This window comes from Mytilus trossulus, chromosome 1 (genome assembly GCF_036588685.1).
Source record: "Mytilus trossulus isolate FHL-02 chromosome 1, PNRI_Mtr1.1.1.hap1, whole genome shotgun sequence".
Lineage (NCBI taxonomy): Eukaryota > Metazoa > Mollusca > Bivalvia > Mytilida > Mytilidae > Mytilus > Mytilus trossulus.
The window spans coordinates 107,836,998-107,855,387 of NC_086373.1; the positions used below are offsets into that span (position 1 = coordinate 107,836,998).

The following is an 18,390-nucleotide window of genomic DNA, read 5'->3' on the forward strand; positions in this document are numbered from 1 at the left end:
TCTGTTTATGTGAATATGTAAGAGTCCTACATACGTTCATTTTCATCCTCAAACCAGTTAAATGAAATTCATACAATAATTTCAAGGCAATGAAGCATTAACCTGCTTCATACTAAAATACAAATTTTCTACAAAAATGTTTGATACACATTTTTATTTGGTACACTACGGTTATGATGATTTTGAGTAAAATAAATCCACGCCAATTAATGATGTCAAGGATTTTCATATCATATTATTGTTTTTTTACTCAGATTCCTATATTCAAGGCTACAGAGCAAACTTTTAATGAACTATTAGACAAGCTATTTAAAAAACCCTTTATGCCTAAAAACATCAATAGTTTAACCACATTTTAAACTTTGGCAACATCGGGAAGCTAGGCTAAAAAATACACATAAACAAAAAAATGGACAATATTTATTTTAGCTTTACACTTGTTTATCCATTCAGTCTAAAATAAGAAAGTCTATCTATTTGATAGCAATTTACAGAAATAAATTCATACACTTAAGTTACTAAAATATGTGTTGTCCACATTGTCATTTAAAAATAATATTTTACATAAGATCAACAACAAGCGGCGTATGCAAACATTAATACTGCACATGCACACAAAATATAATTAGTTAGCATTAATTGTATACACACATCGTACATTACAGATTACAAGAGATGAGTTTGATAATTATTACAGTGGAGTCAGTGCTTCTGTAGATAGTGATGCTTACTTCAACTTAATGATGACCAATGCTTATAAACTTTAATGCCAAAACAGCGGCATGGCTTATTATTGAACTGAAAAAACCTTTTGTGAATTCTTATAGACTTTAATGCCAAAAGGTGGACATACAACGCCCAATATTATTATGAGTTATCAATTTTTTTTACATTGTTGTAAATTTCACTGAATGACAATCATTGTTTTATTCACATGCAACTGAGAATTCTTATAAAACATATAATAAAGAAAATTTGCACTCCAAGATTGCTTGATTTATAATCCCAAACATAGTCCTCCAAAAGAGGTATTAAAAATGATAACATAATAGAGTTCTTTTAATTAGTCTGTTGTGGATCCAGGGTGTGTGTTGTTTGTGGATGTCTGAGGGTTGGAACCCCCTATTATTTAAACGATCAATGCTCAATGCATTTGAATTGAAGCATATAGTTGGAACCCCCCCTTTTAAAATGGCTGGATCCGCCCCTGTTAGTTGCTTAACGGGTAAGAAATTATGCTCTATCAGTTATTTAATTACTAATACAAATCGTCACTGAACATTAAATACAATTACATGTACACAAAATAGAGACTAAACACCACACAAATTAACAAATAGTAATGAACAAAAGAAGTGAAATGTCAGAAAGAGAGAGATTTAGGAAAAACAAAAGTTCAATATATGGATATATGGTAGTTGGTTTGTTAAAAGAGATAATACTTTCCATCAGATGATTAACTTGAAGGAGAATTAGCTAACAAAACTTCTGTGATTACTTGTCAAAAATAGTTTATTTTGGAATCTAACAGAAATACTATAAAAAGATGCAATGGTTATCAAATCAGTTTGTCTGTTTTAATAGACAGAGAATTCACTCTGTTTTTTTTAATTTAAAAAAACTGATTTAAAAAAGACTGTAAAAATGAATTTATGCATAACAAATGATTCCATAACTAAAAACACAAACAACAAAAAAAAAGATGGATGATTCAAAATATAATGTTCTAATTCATCAAATAAGATCAGCAAATGAACTTTATCTATAAAAATCATTGCAGATTCAAAATATAAAGTTTTAAGTAAACAATAATGTTTATTTTTCTGGTTTTCATGACAACACATGAATAATAAATTTTCTGATGGATTGCTCCTTCCATATCTATGACAGCTTTTTATTACTGTTGAGTTCAGTCTGATCAATAAGTATCCATAACAACATGGTTCAGTGTGAATGGTCATTCATTGATTCTGATTAGTCTAGGTTCCCATGATGACATGTACAAGGACACTGTTCAGGTCGTTTTTTAGTTGCTAAGATTCCAACTCACAGTAACAAGGTTCTGATTCAGTCTAATATGTCAAAGTTTTATGACAATATAACATTGTTTATCTAATCTGATTGGTCTTCTGGTTCATCTTCTTTCAGCATTACATAGGATAACTTAGCAACATCTTTACGTAGATTTTTTATACTGTATGTATTACCTACAAAATATATCATATCTTATAGCAGAGAATATAAACCATTAAGAAATTATGTGCAGTTGATTTCATGATTTATGACGTTTCTATTGCATATTTAATGAGTGTGTTTAGTCATTATAAATATGTACTCTCACCATAGGGCAAAGAGTATGAATCATAGATAGATAGATAGAATTACTAAGGCCTAGAAAAATTCTGTAAACTTTCCTCTAGGTAAAATGACTAAGAATAAGACTTTTTTTGTACATTAATAAGGCCAATAGTTTTCTTGTTTGAATTGTTTTACCTTTGTGATTTCAGGGCTATCTATAGTTGACTATGTGGTATGGGCTTTGCTCATTGTTGAAAGCCGTAGGTTGACCTATAGTTGTTAATTTCTGTGTCATTTGGTCTCTTTTGGATAATTGTCTCATTAGCAATCATACCACATCTTCTTTTTTATAACTAACTCGGGTTGACAAAGTATTTATACACTGAATGGATACAAAGACAGGTTTTAGATGGCTAATGGAAGACTGTAAACCTTTTTCTATGGAACAGATAAGGACTTGATTGAGTCAGTTAATTCATTTATGAGGACTCAGTTCGAATAAAGTATAGACAGGACTAAAAAGGTTGAATGGAGTCAATTAATTATCTTTAGATACAGAGAATAAATTAGAATCACTCTGATTCAAACAAAAAATTCCCTAAAACTGACATTATCAAGATGCTCAATTTCTGGATTGACAACATATTTGTTACATTTGGAGGAAGTGTTTTTCAACAGACTGTCATAACTCCAATAGAAACTAAATGTGCCCCTCTTCTTGCAGACTTCTTTCTTCGTCATTGTGAGGCTGACTTCATACAGGAGCTTCTTAAGAAAAAAGATAAGAAGTAAGCAATATCCTTTAACTTAACATTCTGCTATAAAGATGATGTTCTCTAACTGAATAATTCAAAACTTGGTGACTATGTTGAACGAATCTATCCCATCCAACTAGAGATAAGTCTGCCTCATATCTTGACTTACATCTAGAAATTGACAATAAGGGTCGGTTGAAAACAAAACTTTAGGACAAAAGAGATGGTTTCAGCTTCCCAATTGTGAACTTTTCATTTCTATGTAGCAACTGGATTTGTAATAACATAAGCAACACAACAAGTGCCACATGTGGAGCAGGATCTGCATACCCTTCTGAGATCACCCCATTTTTTCAGTTTATTTTCAATCTATGAGTTTGACTGTCCCTTTGGTATCTTTTGTACCTCTTTCAAGTGTGAAAGAATTCATGGTGAGTAGACAAGTTAATAAGTCTTGATGGATGATGTAAACTTACCTCTAGGTACAAAGAATTGATCATGTGTAGACAGTATGACACTAGTGGATTGGATTGTTACTAATAGCTTGCCAAATATTATGTGAAATATCTGAAAAAAATATGCACTAGTTTATAACTTTTGTATTTATAGCATATAATACCTTTCATTCTAAAAGTAATAAAAACAATGCTGTTGCAGAATTTCATACTGTGCAGATGTATTTTCCATTCAACCTTTTAAGTTAAAAGTTTCTTAACATAGATATACCGTATAAAGGGGTGTATAGTCCGCGTTTTTTTACCCTGGGAATGAAATTGATGGAAGGGGTGCGGACTATGCAGTACTATAGGATTTCATGACCTTTTTTTCCAGAGTTCGGATACGATGTTGAACGAGGTTTGGCCAAGAAACAGAAACATCATGTGTTGTCAATGTTATAATGTATTCTTGACAACTCTTTGTATTATTTAGAAATAAAATAAACAATCCAACTGTATTCTTGACTACTCTTTGTATTTTTTTAAATAAAATAAACAATTTAACCGTGTTGACTTAGTAATTTGCATAAAATTCAGCCTTTGATCGAATTTCCGCTTTGTTTCGGATTTGGTCAAATTTGTGTCATTACATCTCAACAGTGTTCCTGAATCCTGAATATCAATGAAAGATGAACCCTTCAATGGTAAAACCGTAATAGTCAAGTTGAAACCTAGTGAAATCTTCCCAAGATCGATTGTGTTTAATATTATTCGCGTGTGTAACAGGTAAACAACGAAGCGCCATTTTGAAAGTGTGTGATTAAAGTATCAAATATTTTCGTATTCCGACTTTTTGTGTTCAACTCTTAACTTATCGACCTAAATGAATCAAGACCTGACATTTTTTAATTGTAAATCGTAACCATTAATACTGAAAGTGTAAACCCGAAAGAAGTGGAATTTTGTATACGAAACTATATTTCTAGGTGAAAGGTCATATTGTGCAGGTGTATCGTCTTACATGAATGAGTTTACGGGTGTGTGTTGAAAGCTATTAATTAACCATGTCAACTTTTGACAAGTGATGAATGTAATTCAATAACCTGAGGCAGTTCTTCAAATCAATAAAAGAAATGATAAGATTAAAGAGTTATAACAATTTAATATACTAAAAGGGATAAGCTAGGTTTTTACAGTCTGAGTTGAATTCATTTTCGATCTTAACTGTTTGATCTTTAATTTCTTTTGTTTGATAGCATACCAAATATTTATTTTTAGAATTTTAAACAGTTTATTGGCTTGGGCAAGCTACCACTTACAATGATATCAAAAGTGATAAGCCGATAGTTAAATGTACATGATTGAATTAATTAACATTTATTACATGAATACAGTTCTTACTTTCATTGTTTGGGACTTTAAATTAATTAGTAAAGAATGATAGTCTGTAAGACGATTTAATTAAGCAATTAAATAGAATCTTTTGAAGACTTTTAAAATAGATTAAATACATATCTTTTAAGTCCTCTTTTACAAACTGATCAATTTTATATTCATCATCGATCTTTTAACCACAATGATTAGTGTGTTGCAATCTTTAACAAAGATTAAAAATATATCTTTAAAGATCCCATTCAGAAACTTATCATAAGTTTTAACTGACTATCCATCTCTTTAACAACAATACTTACTGTATTGCCGATCTCGGCAAAAAAAAAATTAAAAAAAAAATACCGCAAATTCGGCATTTTCCGTCATTGTTCGCAGACCCGATCTTGTCAAAAGTTGCCGCGGACTATACAAGCGAACTAGACTTTTTCCTCGATATTTGGGGATGAAGAAGGGGTGCGGACTATACATAAATGCGGACAATACACGGCCGAATACGGTAAGAAGATGTAGTATGAGTGCCAATGAGACAACTCTCAATCCAAGTCATAATTTGTAAAAGTTAACCATTATAGGTCAAATAAAGGTGTTCATCACAGAGCATTGGTTCACATGGAACTGCAAGCTATAAAGGGTCCCAAAAATGGCTAGTGTATAACCATTCAAACAGAAAAACCAACGCTCTAATCTATATAAAAAAAAACAGAAACGAGAAACTTTTATGAACCACTTTAACAAAACAACAACCATGTTTCAAGACAACCATTGAACATCATGTTTACATTTATTTCAGCAAAAGCTGCATACCAGTGTACAATTTCTCAAATTGTTTTCCCCCCACAATATTATTATTAAACTGATTTAATTATTACCACTGTTCCTTTAGTAACAGCCTGTACTGGTTTCTCCTTTAAACCATTGAGTTGTAACATTCCTGTACCGAAGGCTGGTTGATTAATAGACCTAGTCATGAAGAATGGGTCACTGTCGCAGGCTTCTTCTCCATCAGGTCCAAATTTTAAGCTTTGTTCTTTAGTTCCAATGCATTCTAACAAAAAACATCAAACACATACACCAAAGATTTCAATTTACTTAAGAGTATGGACTTGAGATAACATAAAGCTATAAGGCTCAGTATTCTGTAACACTATCCTGGCTACTCTTATTATTAACTGTTTCTAAAATATCTGGTCATCTTTCTGACTGTAGTTTTAATATCTGCCTTTAAACAAAATATAACAAGGTTCCAGTTGACTATACACCTGTCTGCTAATAACATTGTAGCCGGCGACACAGGAGGCACTACTCATACATTGTCCATTATCTATAAAGTGAATTGACACAATATAGTCTGTACTAATAATAATACTAAACAGTTGCTAAAACTGGATATAGTCAACTTACCAAGCATGACATCCTCCTCATTATCTGGATTATATACAGTAATTTCTGTATTAAATGTAGTATCAACTTCTGATGGCAGTTCTGCATGAGCTGATAATCTTCTGGACAACCTCCGGTCAGGCTTTTCTACAAAATAATTCAATCAAATCAAATGCTTCACTTCTTCATGTTGAATTTTACTGATGGTAAACAGTCGGTAATTTATAAATGGGATCCCAATACTGACCACCTTCAAGTAATGTCAGTCCCTAAGACCAATATTATCACTGGTGGATTATGACGGCTATAATCTCCAACAGATTAAAAAGGATAATTTCACTTTTGTTAAACTATTGCCAAATGGTTCACAGACTGAGTTGCTTCTGGTGGTAAATCCAGAACTTTTTATAAGTTGGGGGGGGGGGCAATAACTGCCTACAGGGGAGTAGGGGGTTCCACTCCAGTCATGCTTTAGTGATTTCCTATATAATCAACCAAATTTTTACCACAAAACAGAAACTTTAGGCCAAAAGATCTTCATCACTTCTGGTATACTGTTATTCCAAATGGTCAGTCCGTATTATCTACAATATTACTTGTTGGCATCTGGTGCAGAAAAATTGGTACACTTCATGTTATAATTACTTGTGGGCTGTTGGCCCCAAAAATGAACATCACTACTTAATGAATGTTTGTCCCAGAAATGTTTATCAGTACTGTTGGACTGTTTGTCCCAAGAATTAGATCACTGCTGGTGAACCAAAGGACCCACAAGACTAATTGAAGACTGTAAGATCATCATGCTATTAGGTCATTATATCTTATACTTACTTCTTCCTTTAAGTTGATTTTTCCGTTTAAGTTCCATGGCCTTCAGTTTAGCTTCTGACACAGATGGTTTAACACCAATGATTGCAAAGCCTCCTGAAAAGTAATATACAATTTTTATAAAGTGTAAGAATGAAGACCTAGTGAAAAGTTAACAGTTGTTTGCATATTCCAGGTATAAAAAAAGAAGATTTACACAGAAGTCTGAGGAGTAAGAATAAAATACCACATTAGTTACCTGATTTTCGTCTTTCATAAATAGGTATTTCAAGTTTGTAATTGTCCAATCTTTTTAAACGAGTACGTCTGGATCTTCTAACACCTTCTGGTGCTGGTTCAGGGGAAACTAAAAAACAATTACTCAAAGTATAAACAAATCAAAAATACTTGTAACATAATTATTTACTGTATGTTTTACCTGTTTTTGTGTGTGTGTAGATCTGACTAATTATGAACAACTAAATGTGAAAATCATTTATTAGATTAGTACTGTTATTATTTTTCAGATAATCTCACATTGTCACACAATAAAAAGGAGGCACTTCCAAATCATTTCCTAGTCACAGAGGTCCAAGTATGGAATACAAATTCTTATCAATTTACTGTTTTTTTCAAGTGTGAGTTCCTATTTTTCAAGTCTCTTATAAATTTAATTCTACCTTCTTCATAACTAACTTTTTTATCTTTTTTGAGGGGGTTATTCTGATGTTGTCATTTACTGATCTTGTTTAAGTTTGGATTATCTTTTAAGTATACACAGATTTCATTCAAATTACACTTTTTATCATATTAAGGGAATCGCTAATTTTCTTTAAAAGTTTGCAAAAATTTTTCTGAGGGTCACATACTCATTTTGTTCAATTTTGGGTTGACAATCTTTTCAGGAGTCTGTGATGAAGTCATTTCAAATGCATGTACAAGGGAGCCATCAGTCATGTTCTGTGTCTGGTCTGTACTACTGCCTGTTCACAGAAAAGACACAAGAAATCAATTACTGTCACATTCACAATAACATTTATCAATTATGAGAATTTTTTAAAAGTTTGTTAAGTATGTTGAAGAAAAGATAATACAGCTGAAGAACTATATATTCAGTAAAGAAGCAACATGAAAAAAAATGTGATAGTATACTGCTTTTTCAAAATTGCTCAGATTAGTTTTTACCCATTACTGATCTTTTAATCTTTGAACTTTTCTGGCTGTTATCTAACTGATGATAGCTTATGATTACATACCAACAAATTAATAAAGGTTAATATAAATACCTCTATTGTAAGAAACAGGCAGGGGATACCAACAACTGTCTCTTTCCATATTTAAAATTATTATGTACTACAGTACATTAATAAATAATTGTGTGTATTTATTATTGTGATTTGGTCATTTTAGACTAAAATGTGATTTTGATTTTTGCGATATTGAGAAAATATTAACCCTGTTGCATTTTTCCAATAATAAAAACATAGCAATTTCTGAATTTACAGTATCTCACCTCAATAAAGATTAATTGTGTTATAACTTACCTGTTGTATTTTCCACATCAAAGGATGTTTCTATAACTTTCCTGCTGATGGTAACTCGCCTTTCTTTACTCTTGCTACCTTTGCCTTTGACAATACAGGGAGTTGTATTAATGACATCAGTGGAAGGAGCAAACCTCATAGAGCTTCGACGTCGGATAATGTTGGGGATCTTTCCATCTACATCTGCTTCGTCTTTGTTGACTATATGTGGACCAGAGCTGTCAGGATCACCAGAAACATCAGGTTCACCATTATCAAGTTCTGACATGTCATTGGAAGTTATATTCTTAATGCTGATGTCTTGTTGGGGGGTATCTATATCTGCTATTCAATTAAAAAACAGCGTTTAATCAATATTTTTTTAACATCTTTAAATAATCTAAAACACATTCATCTTTTGTGTTCTTTCTACTTGCTATATTTTTCTTTTAATTTAGACCTTTCTTACATTTATAGATATGGTGACACTGTCTTTTAAAAGAGACATACATAATTTATTTTTTTCTGGTTGAATTGAAATAACTTGTAAACATTGGACCTGTTTACTATGGTTTAACCTCTTTAAACTACTAAGTATATATTGTGTTACTTTCTGGTACAATAGTAAAATCCTTACCTTCAACAAGAATAGTTCTTCTCTTACTTCTGAAGGATACTCCACTCTTTAGTCCTTCCTTTAACAAACTAGCAGGATCTGTCAAAAAGTAAAAATGTCACTTAAAGAAAACAGTTACATAAATGCTATAAATTTACACTAAATTGTAAAATTGATTCTTAAAAAAAGCCAGCCCAGCATGAAATTGTTATTCTCCCTTAAGAATTATGAGTATATAAAATGAACACTTCACCAAAGCATATCATCATTACACTTTCATTGATCAAAATTTTTTGTGAAAATAAAAAGATCAAAAATTGTAGTTATGTTTTTAAAGATTAAATGGATATAATCATGCCTGCAGTTGCAGTTCATGGTGCATTTGTCCTCATACTACTTTTATAACGAGATTTGCTGATCTTCAATGTATTTACTATATCCTATCGGTAGTCATACCTACATGGGGATTTTTTCATGTTTTGATTTGGACAACAGTTTTTATATTTCATTGGACACTAAAATTCATGGACAAAGTCATGAAACCATGAAAATTGGTTCCCCACAAATAAAAGAACTTTCTCACAGTGTATCAAGTACTTACATTGAACATCTGGTGTGTTAGTTAACATGATGTGCTGTTTTATCACTGGGGTGGTTGCTTCATCTGAGGTGGGGAAAAACAGGAATATTTTTACTCTTTATTAAAATCTAAAGACTAAAACAAATTCATATACAACATGAAATAAACTTAAAGAAAACATTTTCAAGAATATAATAACTGATTCAATTGGGAATATACATAAAAATCCTGAAAAGCTCACATCACAATACATGGGTCTATTGAGTTTCTCTTTGATGTGAGCCCATCTTCTTTGACTGATTGTCAGAGGAGATTTACTGGTTCAACTCACAAGTAAACTTGTTGTTTTTTTACCAAATAATTAAATCATGTCTAATCATTTCCGACAATTCCTAACATAAAAATATATAAGTTATCAGATCTAAAAGAAGATATAAATAAATACCTGTGATAATTTCATTTGGAATACTTCTTTTTCTTGTTACTGGTGATGTCTTCTTTACACCCTTTCCTTTGTTTTTATCTTTCTTCTTCCTTTTGTTTTTTGTAGCCACACCTGGAGTGGCCTCATCAGAAGAAGACAATCTTGTGCTAATTTCATTGTCCTCTTCAAAAGTCTGTAAATCTAAAAAATCAAATAAAACATAAAAGGAAACTGGAAAAACATTGGATGAAATTCAACAATGTCCAGTATTTCTCACATTCATTGTCAATAGTAAGGATAGCTTTGATTCAGTAACATGACAGTAAACTGAACCAGTAAAAATCCTTATTTGTGTTTCAAATATGTAAATCAAGGTTTAAAAGCTATATGCAGTCTAGTAAAGTCCTGATGTTTACTGTGTTACATGTTGAATAAAAAAGCATAGGTTGGCACCTTATTTGGCCCCAAATAGCAAGTCAAATAAATTCAAGATGAAAAAGTGTTTCAAGTTAGTTAAAATAAAAATGTGAGTACAAGAAACAGAGACTCTTGTAAAATATAATAAAATATCTTTAATTTCAATCAGCTCTAAAACTAGATCACATAGAAATCAGGGTTGACAAAATAAACAATCTGAAGGAACATTGAAATTATCATAAAAAGAATACATCCTGAGGTTAAAAATTTAACTCAATTTAAATATCCTCAAAATCTTACCTGACATTTCATTCTGATTTGCTTGACCTAATGATTGCTCTTCCATATGTTCACTAGTGTGTAATTGAAGTGACTGGTTACCTGTTGCAGGTATATCCTCTTGTTCTAACACAGCATGTTCCTGATCATTAGTTACAGGTGAAACATCTTGTATTTCTTGTTCATCAGCCAAACTTGTTTCTGTAGAATCAAACACAAATGACTTTTTATTTCTTTTACTTATCTTCTTTTCTTTCTTCCCTCTTGTATATTCCTTCAGTTCTTCATCCTCATTGACATCAATATTTATCACAGGTGCAGACTTTCTAGTGTTCCTTCTTTTGTTTGTTTTGACAGGACTATTACCTGTGGTCTTTCTTCTATTTGTTTTTCTTTGATTCAGTCTCAATTCTTTATCATTACTTAAGTTATTTGTCTTCGACAATTTAGACGAGTAAGCGTCCGATTCTTTTTCCATTTCTGAACCAGCAGAAATATGTTTATCAATACCAATATTTGAATTATCTTCTCCTTCATGCGGATAAGTGTCAACAACTGCTTCTTCTTGGTTTGTATTATCAAAATCATTTTCCTCTTCATGTTTATTGTCTATATTGGCTTCACGTTCATTGTCCAACGCTGCTTCTTTTCGTTCTTTATTCACCTGGTCTGTTTCCTCTGGATGTTTGCTGTCTACCTCTACTTGATGTTGACTGTCATTATCTGGTTCCTCCTGTTGGTTATTATACACACCAGTACCCATTTTATATTTACTGACCAAGTCTATTTCTTTTCCATGTATGCTTTCATGATTCAATGACTCCTCTGTAACTGACTTTTTCTTAGGTTTATTTTTTCCACCTTTTTTCTTCTTCAATGCCTTGTCTTTTTTCACTGTATCATTTTTTTCTTCCTGTGCTCCTTTTTTTCTTACCACTTTAGATTTTTGTGCTTCTGTATCAATATCAGTATAGCTGTTCCAATCACCTCCCAGCAGTTCATCATCATTTCTTTCCACTTTAGTTTTGTTTGTTTGCGTTTTGTTGAATAAAAATTGTGAACTTTCATCTGAATCCGTATCCAGTACAAATGTTTTTTTGTTCAGTAACTGGTCATAAATAATGGAGTTTCCTGTGCTATAGAAACAAAAACGTGTCTTAATTAATTGGTTCAAGTGAGAATGTGTACAGCAGGCTGAAATAAGATGCAATAAATGAAATTCAACATAACTGTGAATAATATAATCCTTTACTTGAATTTGATAAATTAACTTCCTTACTTGCAACTTGTGAATTATTTTGCTCAGTTAACTAGTAAATTTAATAGTATCAATCATAATTAAGTGAGTATTTCACATGACGAAAAGAAACTAAATTTTATTCAAACGGTTCCTGAACCATGGAAATTAGGTCAAGGACAAAGGACGTGTGACAGAAAGAAACTTTGTTACATAATGCAAGGTATGAAACATTCAGGTCTACTACCTTCTGAAATATAAAGCTTTATACTAATACATAGAGTTCTAAGTGTAACCTTTATATTCAACATTTATCTATACCACTAAATATCCTTACTCAGCAACATCATTACATACCTAGATAACTTTGGAGTGCTTTGTCTTTTCTTCTTCCCTTGTAACTGACTGGAATCTAATGCGGCAATGGAGTAGGACAACCTGTCAAATAAATATCACAGAAAAACATTATTTAATAATAAGTGGAATATTAATACTGTGAACAAAGTTTATAAATTTTCAACATATTTAATAACATATATTATATATACAACCATGTTTCATTGTCAGAATGTAAACTCTGATTGAAAAAGAAGTTTGAAACAATATGATAAGTTTTTCCAGCTTTTGTAACTTTTCTCATTGAAATTCAACTAACTTTATCTACCAATTGAAATTCAATTCTACAAAAATATAGAAGAAAGAAATAGATTTTTTTCTGGTGTTTTTGGTTTGTTATTTGCCTGTTTACATCATGACCTTCTATATTAATTATGTAATAGCATTTAATCACCAATCATGTCTAATAAGATCTTCTTATGAGAAAAAAACACCCTCCATTCTTACCTTTTCCTTGTCCTGAAACTAGGTGTGCTCCCTACAAGATTGGGATCAGATTCTACTTTAGTCAGGGAACCAGTCTTATTTCCTCCTATATTAATGCTTGTTGCCTGCGACAGCTGTGATATTCCTACTGTTTTATTTTCTACCTGTAACCATTGAGATATTCCAACTATTTTGTCCACAGTGACTTGTGATATCCCATTTGTTTTGTTACCAGTGGCCTGTGACTTATCTGTTAGAGCCTTAGGAACTGAAATGTTCTTTTGTTTTTCATCCGATATATAGTCATCTTCTTTTGAGTTATTTGTTGCAACATTTTCATCATGGCTCAGGTCATCCTCTTCAGCTATATAAAGGTAAAAATAATATCAAACAAGAATGCATGCATTGTCATGGTATGCAGACCCCCACTTGTATTTATAAGTCTGGGAATACAGGAAGTAGGTATCTGACAGATCTGAAAAAACACTAAAACACTAAACATCATTGTCAAGCTGCCTATCAAATATGAAGTCATGCTGTTCAGTTCTACAGTAGAAATGTGTGACGGAAATATTTAAAGTTCATCAATATATTGAAAATTTAAAAGTATCAGTAAACAGAATGAAGGTATCGGACAAAACAGAATAATTATCTCCCTTGGTCTAACTGAGGCAAATATCTCTTTAACAGCTCTGCTAGTCATCTATAGGTTAACTCAATTTGGGAGAGTAAAACCAACTTTTTACGAAGGCCAAGCTTCAAATGCAATACAGATACATGTATCTCTTAATGTTGAACTTGTAAGGTAAAATTAGTACTATTCATACCAGTCATTTTCTGTGTGGCTGATGTCTGCAGTTTACTGAAATACAAATTAAAAAAAAGTTAATCTATGAAATAAAATAAAAAATATTATTCTTTTTCATAATTTCCTCATTTTAAAAATTATTTATAAGCATTTAATAAAATGAAACTATCAATATAGTGTGCATTGCAACTGATTTATAAAACTTAAGATTGTACTTGGGAAAAAACAGCTATAGTAAATTCAGCAATTTTGTATGCCTTTATTATAGCAGTTGTTGGACCAAAAATAGAGATAATTGTTAACATTTCAGGGAAATGCTGCATGAAAATAATGCTTTCAACAATCATATTAAAATAATCAAAACATCACAAAAATTTCTCAATTAGCAGTATGCTGTATTTCGCTGCTTTTAGCAGGTATGAATTGATGATTAATTATCTATTTACTTCCAACCGGTACTTAATCAGCACCATTTTAGTGATTAGTGTACATTTAAATCCATAATATTTTTTTTAGACATTTATCCTTCGTTCCTTATATATTTATAGACACAGCATTATGCATTATGCAAACAGCACTTCAATTAAAATAATTTACTTTTAAAATTTTAACACATTCTGGAAAGGGTATAGTATGTGATTTTACCTTTGACTTGTTTCCTGTTCAGTTTCTACAGATTCCTCAGGAGGAATATCTATATCTGTAGTAAGTTCATTCAAAGTGTTTGCTGATTCATTTGTAATTGCTTCAGAATATTTGTTTCCAACAGACTTCCGTCCAGATCTCAAACCATATTTTTTGTTTACTGTGGCAGCTTTCTTCCCTTTTTTTCTTTTTGTGGTCTTTGTTTTGACCTTACTGTCCTCTTTATTTGTCTCAGCCGTCTCTTCAGTACGGGAATCATGAATATCAGTATTTGTCACAGACTGATTAATTGATTTATTTTTAGATTTTTTTGCTACTTTAGAATGCTTATCTTTCTTCAAATTTTCTTTACTATCATTTATCCGTAGTGATGTATCAGTATTTGTCACAGAATGATTTGTCGATTTACTTTTAGTTTTTTTATTTGCTTTTAACTGCTCATTTATCTTCAAATCTTCATTAATTTCATTTAACGATAGTTTTTGTTTACTACTAGACATATTGCAAACTTCTGTATTTTCTATTTTGTCATTTGACAACTGTTGATGATCATAATCTTTTTGGTCTGTAGAAGTTTTTGTAACTTCAATTTTTTCAGTTGTGTCTTTCAATAACTGTTTTTGGTTGCTTTTCTTTCCTTGTTTTTGTTTGTTATTTTCCCCATTCATCATAGACCCTGTTGATTTTCTATACGTCTTTCCTACACTTGCAACAGCAGATTCATCCAGGACACTGTTATCCACTGTGATCATACTTTTTGTCCCTTTTCTCATAGATTTGTTTTTAAGAGATTTTTTTTTGACTGAATCATTGTCATCATCGACCATCATCACTGAATCTTGAGAATCGAAAGACAGATCTGGAAAAACAAAGGATTTCCGTGAAGTAGTATTGTGTGTTTTATTTTTCTGTTCAGTATATATGTTATCATTAGTTTCATTGTGAGGAATAATGGAACTAGATCCTGTTTCTGTATGGTGTGTTGTATCATCTGACAATGCCGACTTTGAGAGAGATTTCCTGTTGTCTGTTATATTTGATGACACTTCTGATTCTTTTTTATTTGATTTATTCAGTAGTTTTTCAGCCAGTGAAGAAGATGGTATTAATGGTTCTGGTGAAGTATCATAATTTCTTCTAGATTTATTTGTAGAGGATGTTATATTTTCTGATTCTGTCGACACTTTAGTATGATCTTGACATTCACTTATATCTTGTTTTATTAAACTTTTTCCTGATGTAACTGATCCCATGTCAGGAACACTACATTTGACCTCTGATCTAAAAGTCTGAAGGTTATCCTGTAATGATTCCCCTTGTTGATCATGAAAAGTTGATTGCAACAATGATTGTCCTGACAATGATTCCTGATAGTCTTCTCCGCCATCAGACGATAATTCCTTACTCTCATGTCTACTGTTTAATAATTCCTGGTTCTTCTGACCTTGACCTTCTGGTATTTCCTCCTGTTGTTCCTCTGACAAATCATTGGATACTTCCTCTTCTTCTTCTTCTGACAAATCATCATATCCTTCCTTAACATCTTCCTCTGACAAATCATTGGATCCTTCCTTAGCATCAGATGAGTGATGAATTTTAGTGTCAGATGTCTCGTCAAGTTGTTGCTCATGAACAGGTTTTTGTGAAACAGATAAATGATTTTTGGAACTAGAAGTAAGGCCTCTATTTGATTCTGACATGATATTTTCTGTACCTGAAGATGATTGTTCACTTAATTCATGTGTATCATTGTCTTTTCCTGGAGAAGGATGATTACTAGAATCAAGAGTTATATTTTCTTTTCCTGAATATGAATGTTCACTTGAATGTTCTGTTGGCAGAGATGAATGTTCACTAGATTCAGGAGTTATATTTTCTTTTCCCAGAGTAGATTGTTCATCACTTTCTTGACTTACATCATTCCTATTAGATAACCCTTCACCTTCTTTTGATTTGTTGTAAACAGACAAATCCCTCTCATTTGACAGATTGTTTTTTCCTGAAGATAAACTTTTTCTTTTACTTTTATTCAATGTCTTCTCAGGTGATACTACTTGGGAAATCTGGCTTTTTTCTGAAAGAACTGACAAAGTTTGACTCTGAAGTCCAGTCTTGGTTGGACTGTCATCTGGCACCTGTGGCAGGAACTCTGCTATTCTTGAATCTTCCTTGGCACAGTAAGTATTATCCTTACTACTGCCGTCACTTGAGTTGTAATCAGATTGTAGAGTTGAACCTGTAAAAAGGTCAAGTCAAAGAATTTCTCAATAAGTTTCAAACTTTTAGAATCTGTTTCATGAAGATGCGGTGTTTTCAAAACAGTTTCATACAGTTTGGATACTTCTTTATTCAGCAAGTTTTGTTTTAGAAACATGAAATGAAACATTATGATTGGTTGATTTTTGAATATGAGTACAAGAAACTGACTCAAAAAGTTTTATGACTTCCAGGCTGAATGTTCAGTGGTTGTTGTTTATTAATGTGGTTCATAAGTGTTTCTTGTTTTTAACATCGGTAGTTTTCCCATTTGAATGGTTTTACACTTATCATTTTTGGGGCCCTTGATAACTTGCTGTTCCATGTTCTGTTCTTTGACCTATAATGGTTTACTTTTACAAATTGTGACTTGGACGGAGAGTTGTTTCATTGGCACTCATACCACATCTTCTTATATCTATTGAGTTATTTTGGTTAATAATGGTAGTTATGACACATATTTTTTAATGGACCAGAAAATGTTATTCTAAAGACATATTTTCTGAGACTAGTATACCTTATCAAGATTTAAAATAATAACCTTACCTTCTGATTCTGTTGTTTCTGGATGCCTGCAATGTTTAAAATCGGTATTTAATTCATGGACATTCTAAAAGATGTATATCATACAAAGACAATTATCTTTAAGTATTTATATCAAATAATTGTGAACATAATATAATAAAAATAGCTGAAAGGTTTTTAAAATTTGGAAAACTTGTACTGATTTGAAAAAAAATATTCCATTATTTTGTAATTCTATACATAAATCCTACTTTTCATACATGGTATTATCTACTCAAGAACTGAAAGAATTATCATTAAAATATTAAATGATGGTTTGATAAATGTCTTCCTTGTGAAGCATTTAAAATAAACTTACATATCTGATTCAGAGTCCTTGGTATGCTTTAAATCCTGGAAAATAAATATATTTGTTAGCTAACATGTTACTGAATCAGCTAAACTATATTGATAGCCATACAAGATGCCAAAATGTTCATTTTACCTAGAGGGCTTAATAAATATATGGTTATGGTGATGTTGATCTTTGACTAAACCATTTGATATAATTTCAAACTATACACATCGAAACGAGAGTAGCCATTATAATATACAATTGGCCTAGTATTTACAGTGTAAATTTGACAAGGACAACAATTGTAAAGTTAAAACCAAATAGCAAACAAAAACAGGCTTTTAAAGTCGAGAGAGAGTACATTTTTCAGATTTTAGTCTGTTATCTATCTTCAAATAAACAAATATATTACTATTAAACCTAATCTTAGAAGAACAAAGCTGTTATTCCTAGTTTGATTTGTAAGAAAAGAAAATGAGAGTGTTTGATGTTAAATGAAATAAACATTAAGCATCAAATCCATGTTACAGTATAATGCTACCTACCTTGGAAGGGACAATGGGTGTTTCTATTGTTTTATCATTTATTCTGGATAACATCAAACTATCTGCCTCTGTAAATAAATAAAACAAATGTTTAAAAATTTATCACAAAAAAAACCTACTAAAAATAAGAATTGTAACATATTATTTTTTCTTGATTCAACCTGATTGTCTGTTCATTTCAGGAAATATCTAAACATTGGTGACCTTATCTATGGTGTACAAACTATTAACATACAATCAGTCTAATACATATATCCTTGTTCTAACTATTTCAGAACAACAGTTTTGCAGTATATTCATTTATACACCT

At 31.5% G+C, this 18,390-nt stretch overlaps 1 protein-coding gene across 4 annotated transcripts in view; it reads right to left on the bottom strand.

Annotated features, from left to right (window-relative positions):
• Positions 1 to 406: 406 nt before the first annotated feature.
• LOC134696630 (putative uncharacterized protein DDB_G0282133) overlaps positions 407 to 18,390 on the bottom strand; it is a 30,058-nt gene continuing 12,074 nt past the window's right edge. For 3 of the 4 annotated variants that reach the window (XM_063558555.1, XM_063558548.1, XM_063558529.1), the window contains 19 exons: positions 18,081 to 18,148; positions 17,560 to 17,594; positions 17,223 to 17,248; positions 14,421 to 16,656; positions 13,795 to 13,829; positions 12,989 to 13,331; positions 12,503 to 12,583; positions 10,930 to 12,044; positions 10,234 to 10,413; positions 9,810 to 9,872; positions 9,230 to 9,307; positions 8,614 to 8,937; positions 7,939 to 8,052; positions 7,329 to 7,436; positions 7,094 to 7,186; positions 6,284 to 6,409; positions 5,752 to 5,927; positions 3,530 to 3,620; positions 407 to 2,207 (listed from right to left, as the gene is read on the bottom strand). In XM_063558555.1, the coding sequence (XP_063414625.1) occupies positions 2,113 to 2,207; positions 3,530 to 3,620; positions 5,752 to 5,927; positions 6,284 to 6,409; positions 7,094 to 7,186; positions 7,329 to 7,436; positions 7,939 to 8,052; positions 8,614 to 8,937; positions 9,230 to 9,307; positions 9,810 to 9,872; positions 10,234 to 10,413; positions 10,930 to 12,044; positions 12,503 to 12,583; positions 12,989 to 13,331; positions 13,795 to 13,829; positions 14,421 to 16,656; positions 17,223 to 17,248; positions 17,560 to 17,594; positions 18,081 to 18,148 (5,387 nt within the window). In that variant the 3' untranslated portion in view covers positions 407 to 2,112. The remainder of the gene's footprint in view (positions 2,208 to 3,529; positions 3,621 to 5,751; positions 5,928 to 6,283; positions 6,410 to 7,093; positions 7,187 to 7,328; positions 7,437 to 7,938; positions 8,053 to 8,613; positions 8,938 to 9,229; positions 9,308 to 9,809; positions 9,873 to 10,233; positions 10,414 to 10,929; positions 12,045 to 12,502; positions 12,584 to 12,988; positions 13,332 to 13,794; positions 13,830 to 14,420; positions 16,657 to 17,222; positions 17,249 to 17,559; positions 17,595 to 18,080; positions 18,149 to 18,390) is intronic. The other variant, XM_063558540.1, reaches the window with a different exon arrangement.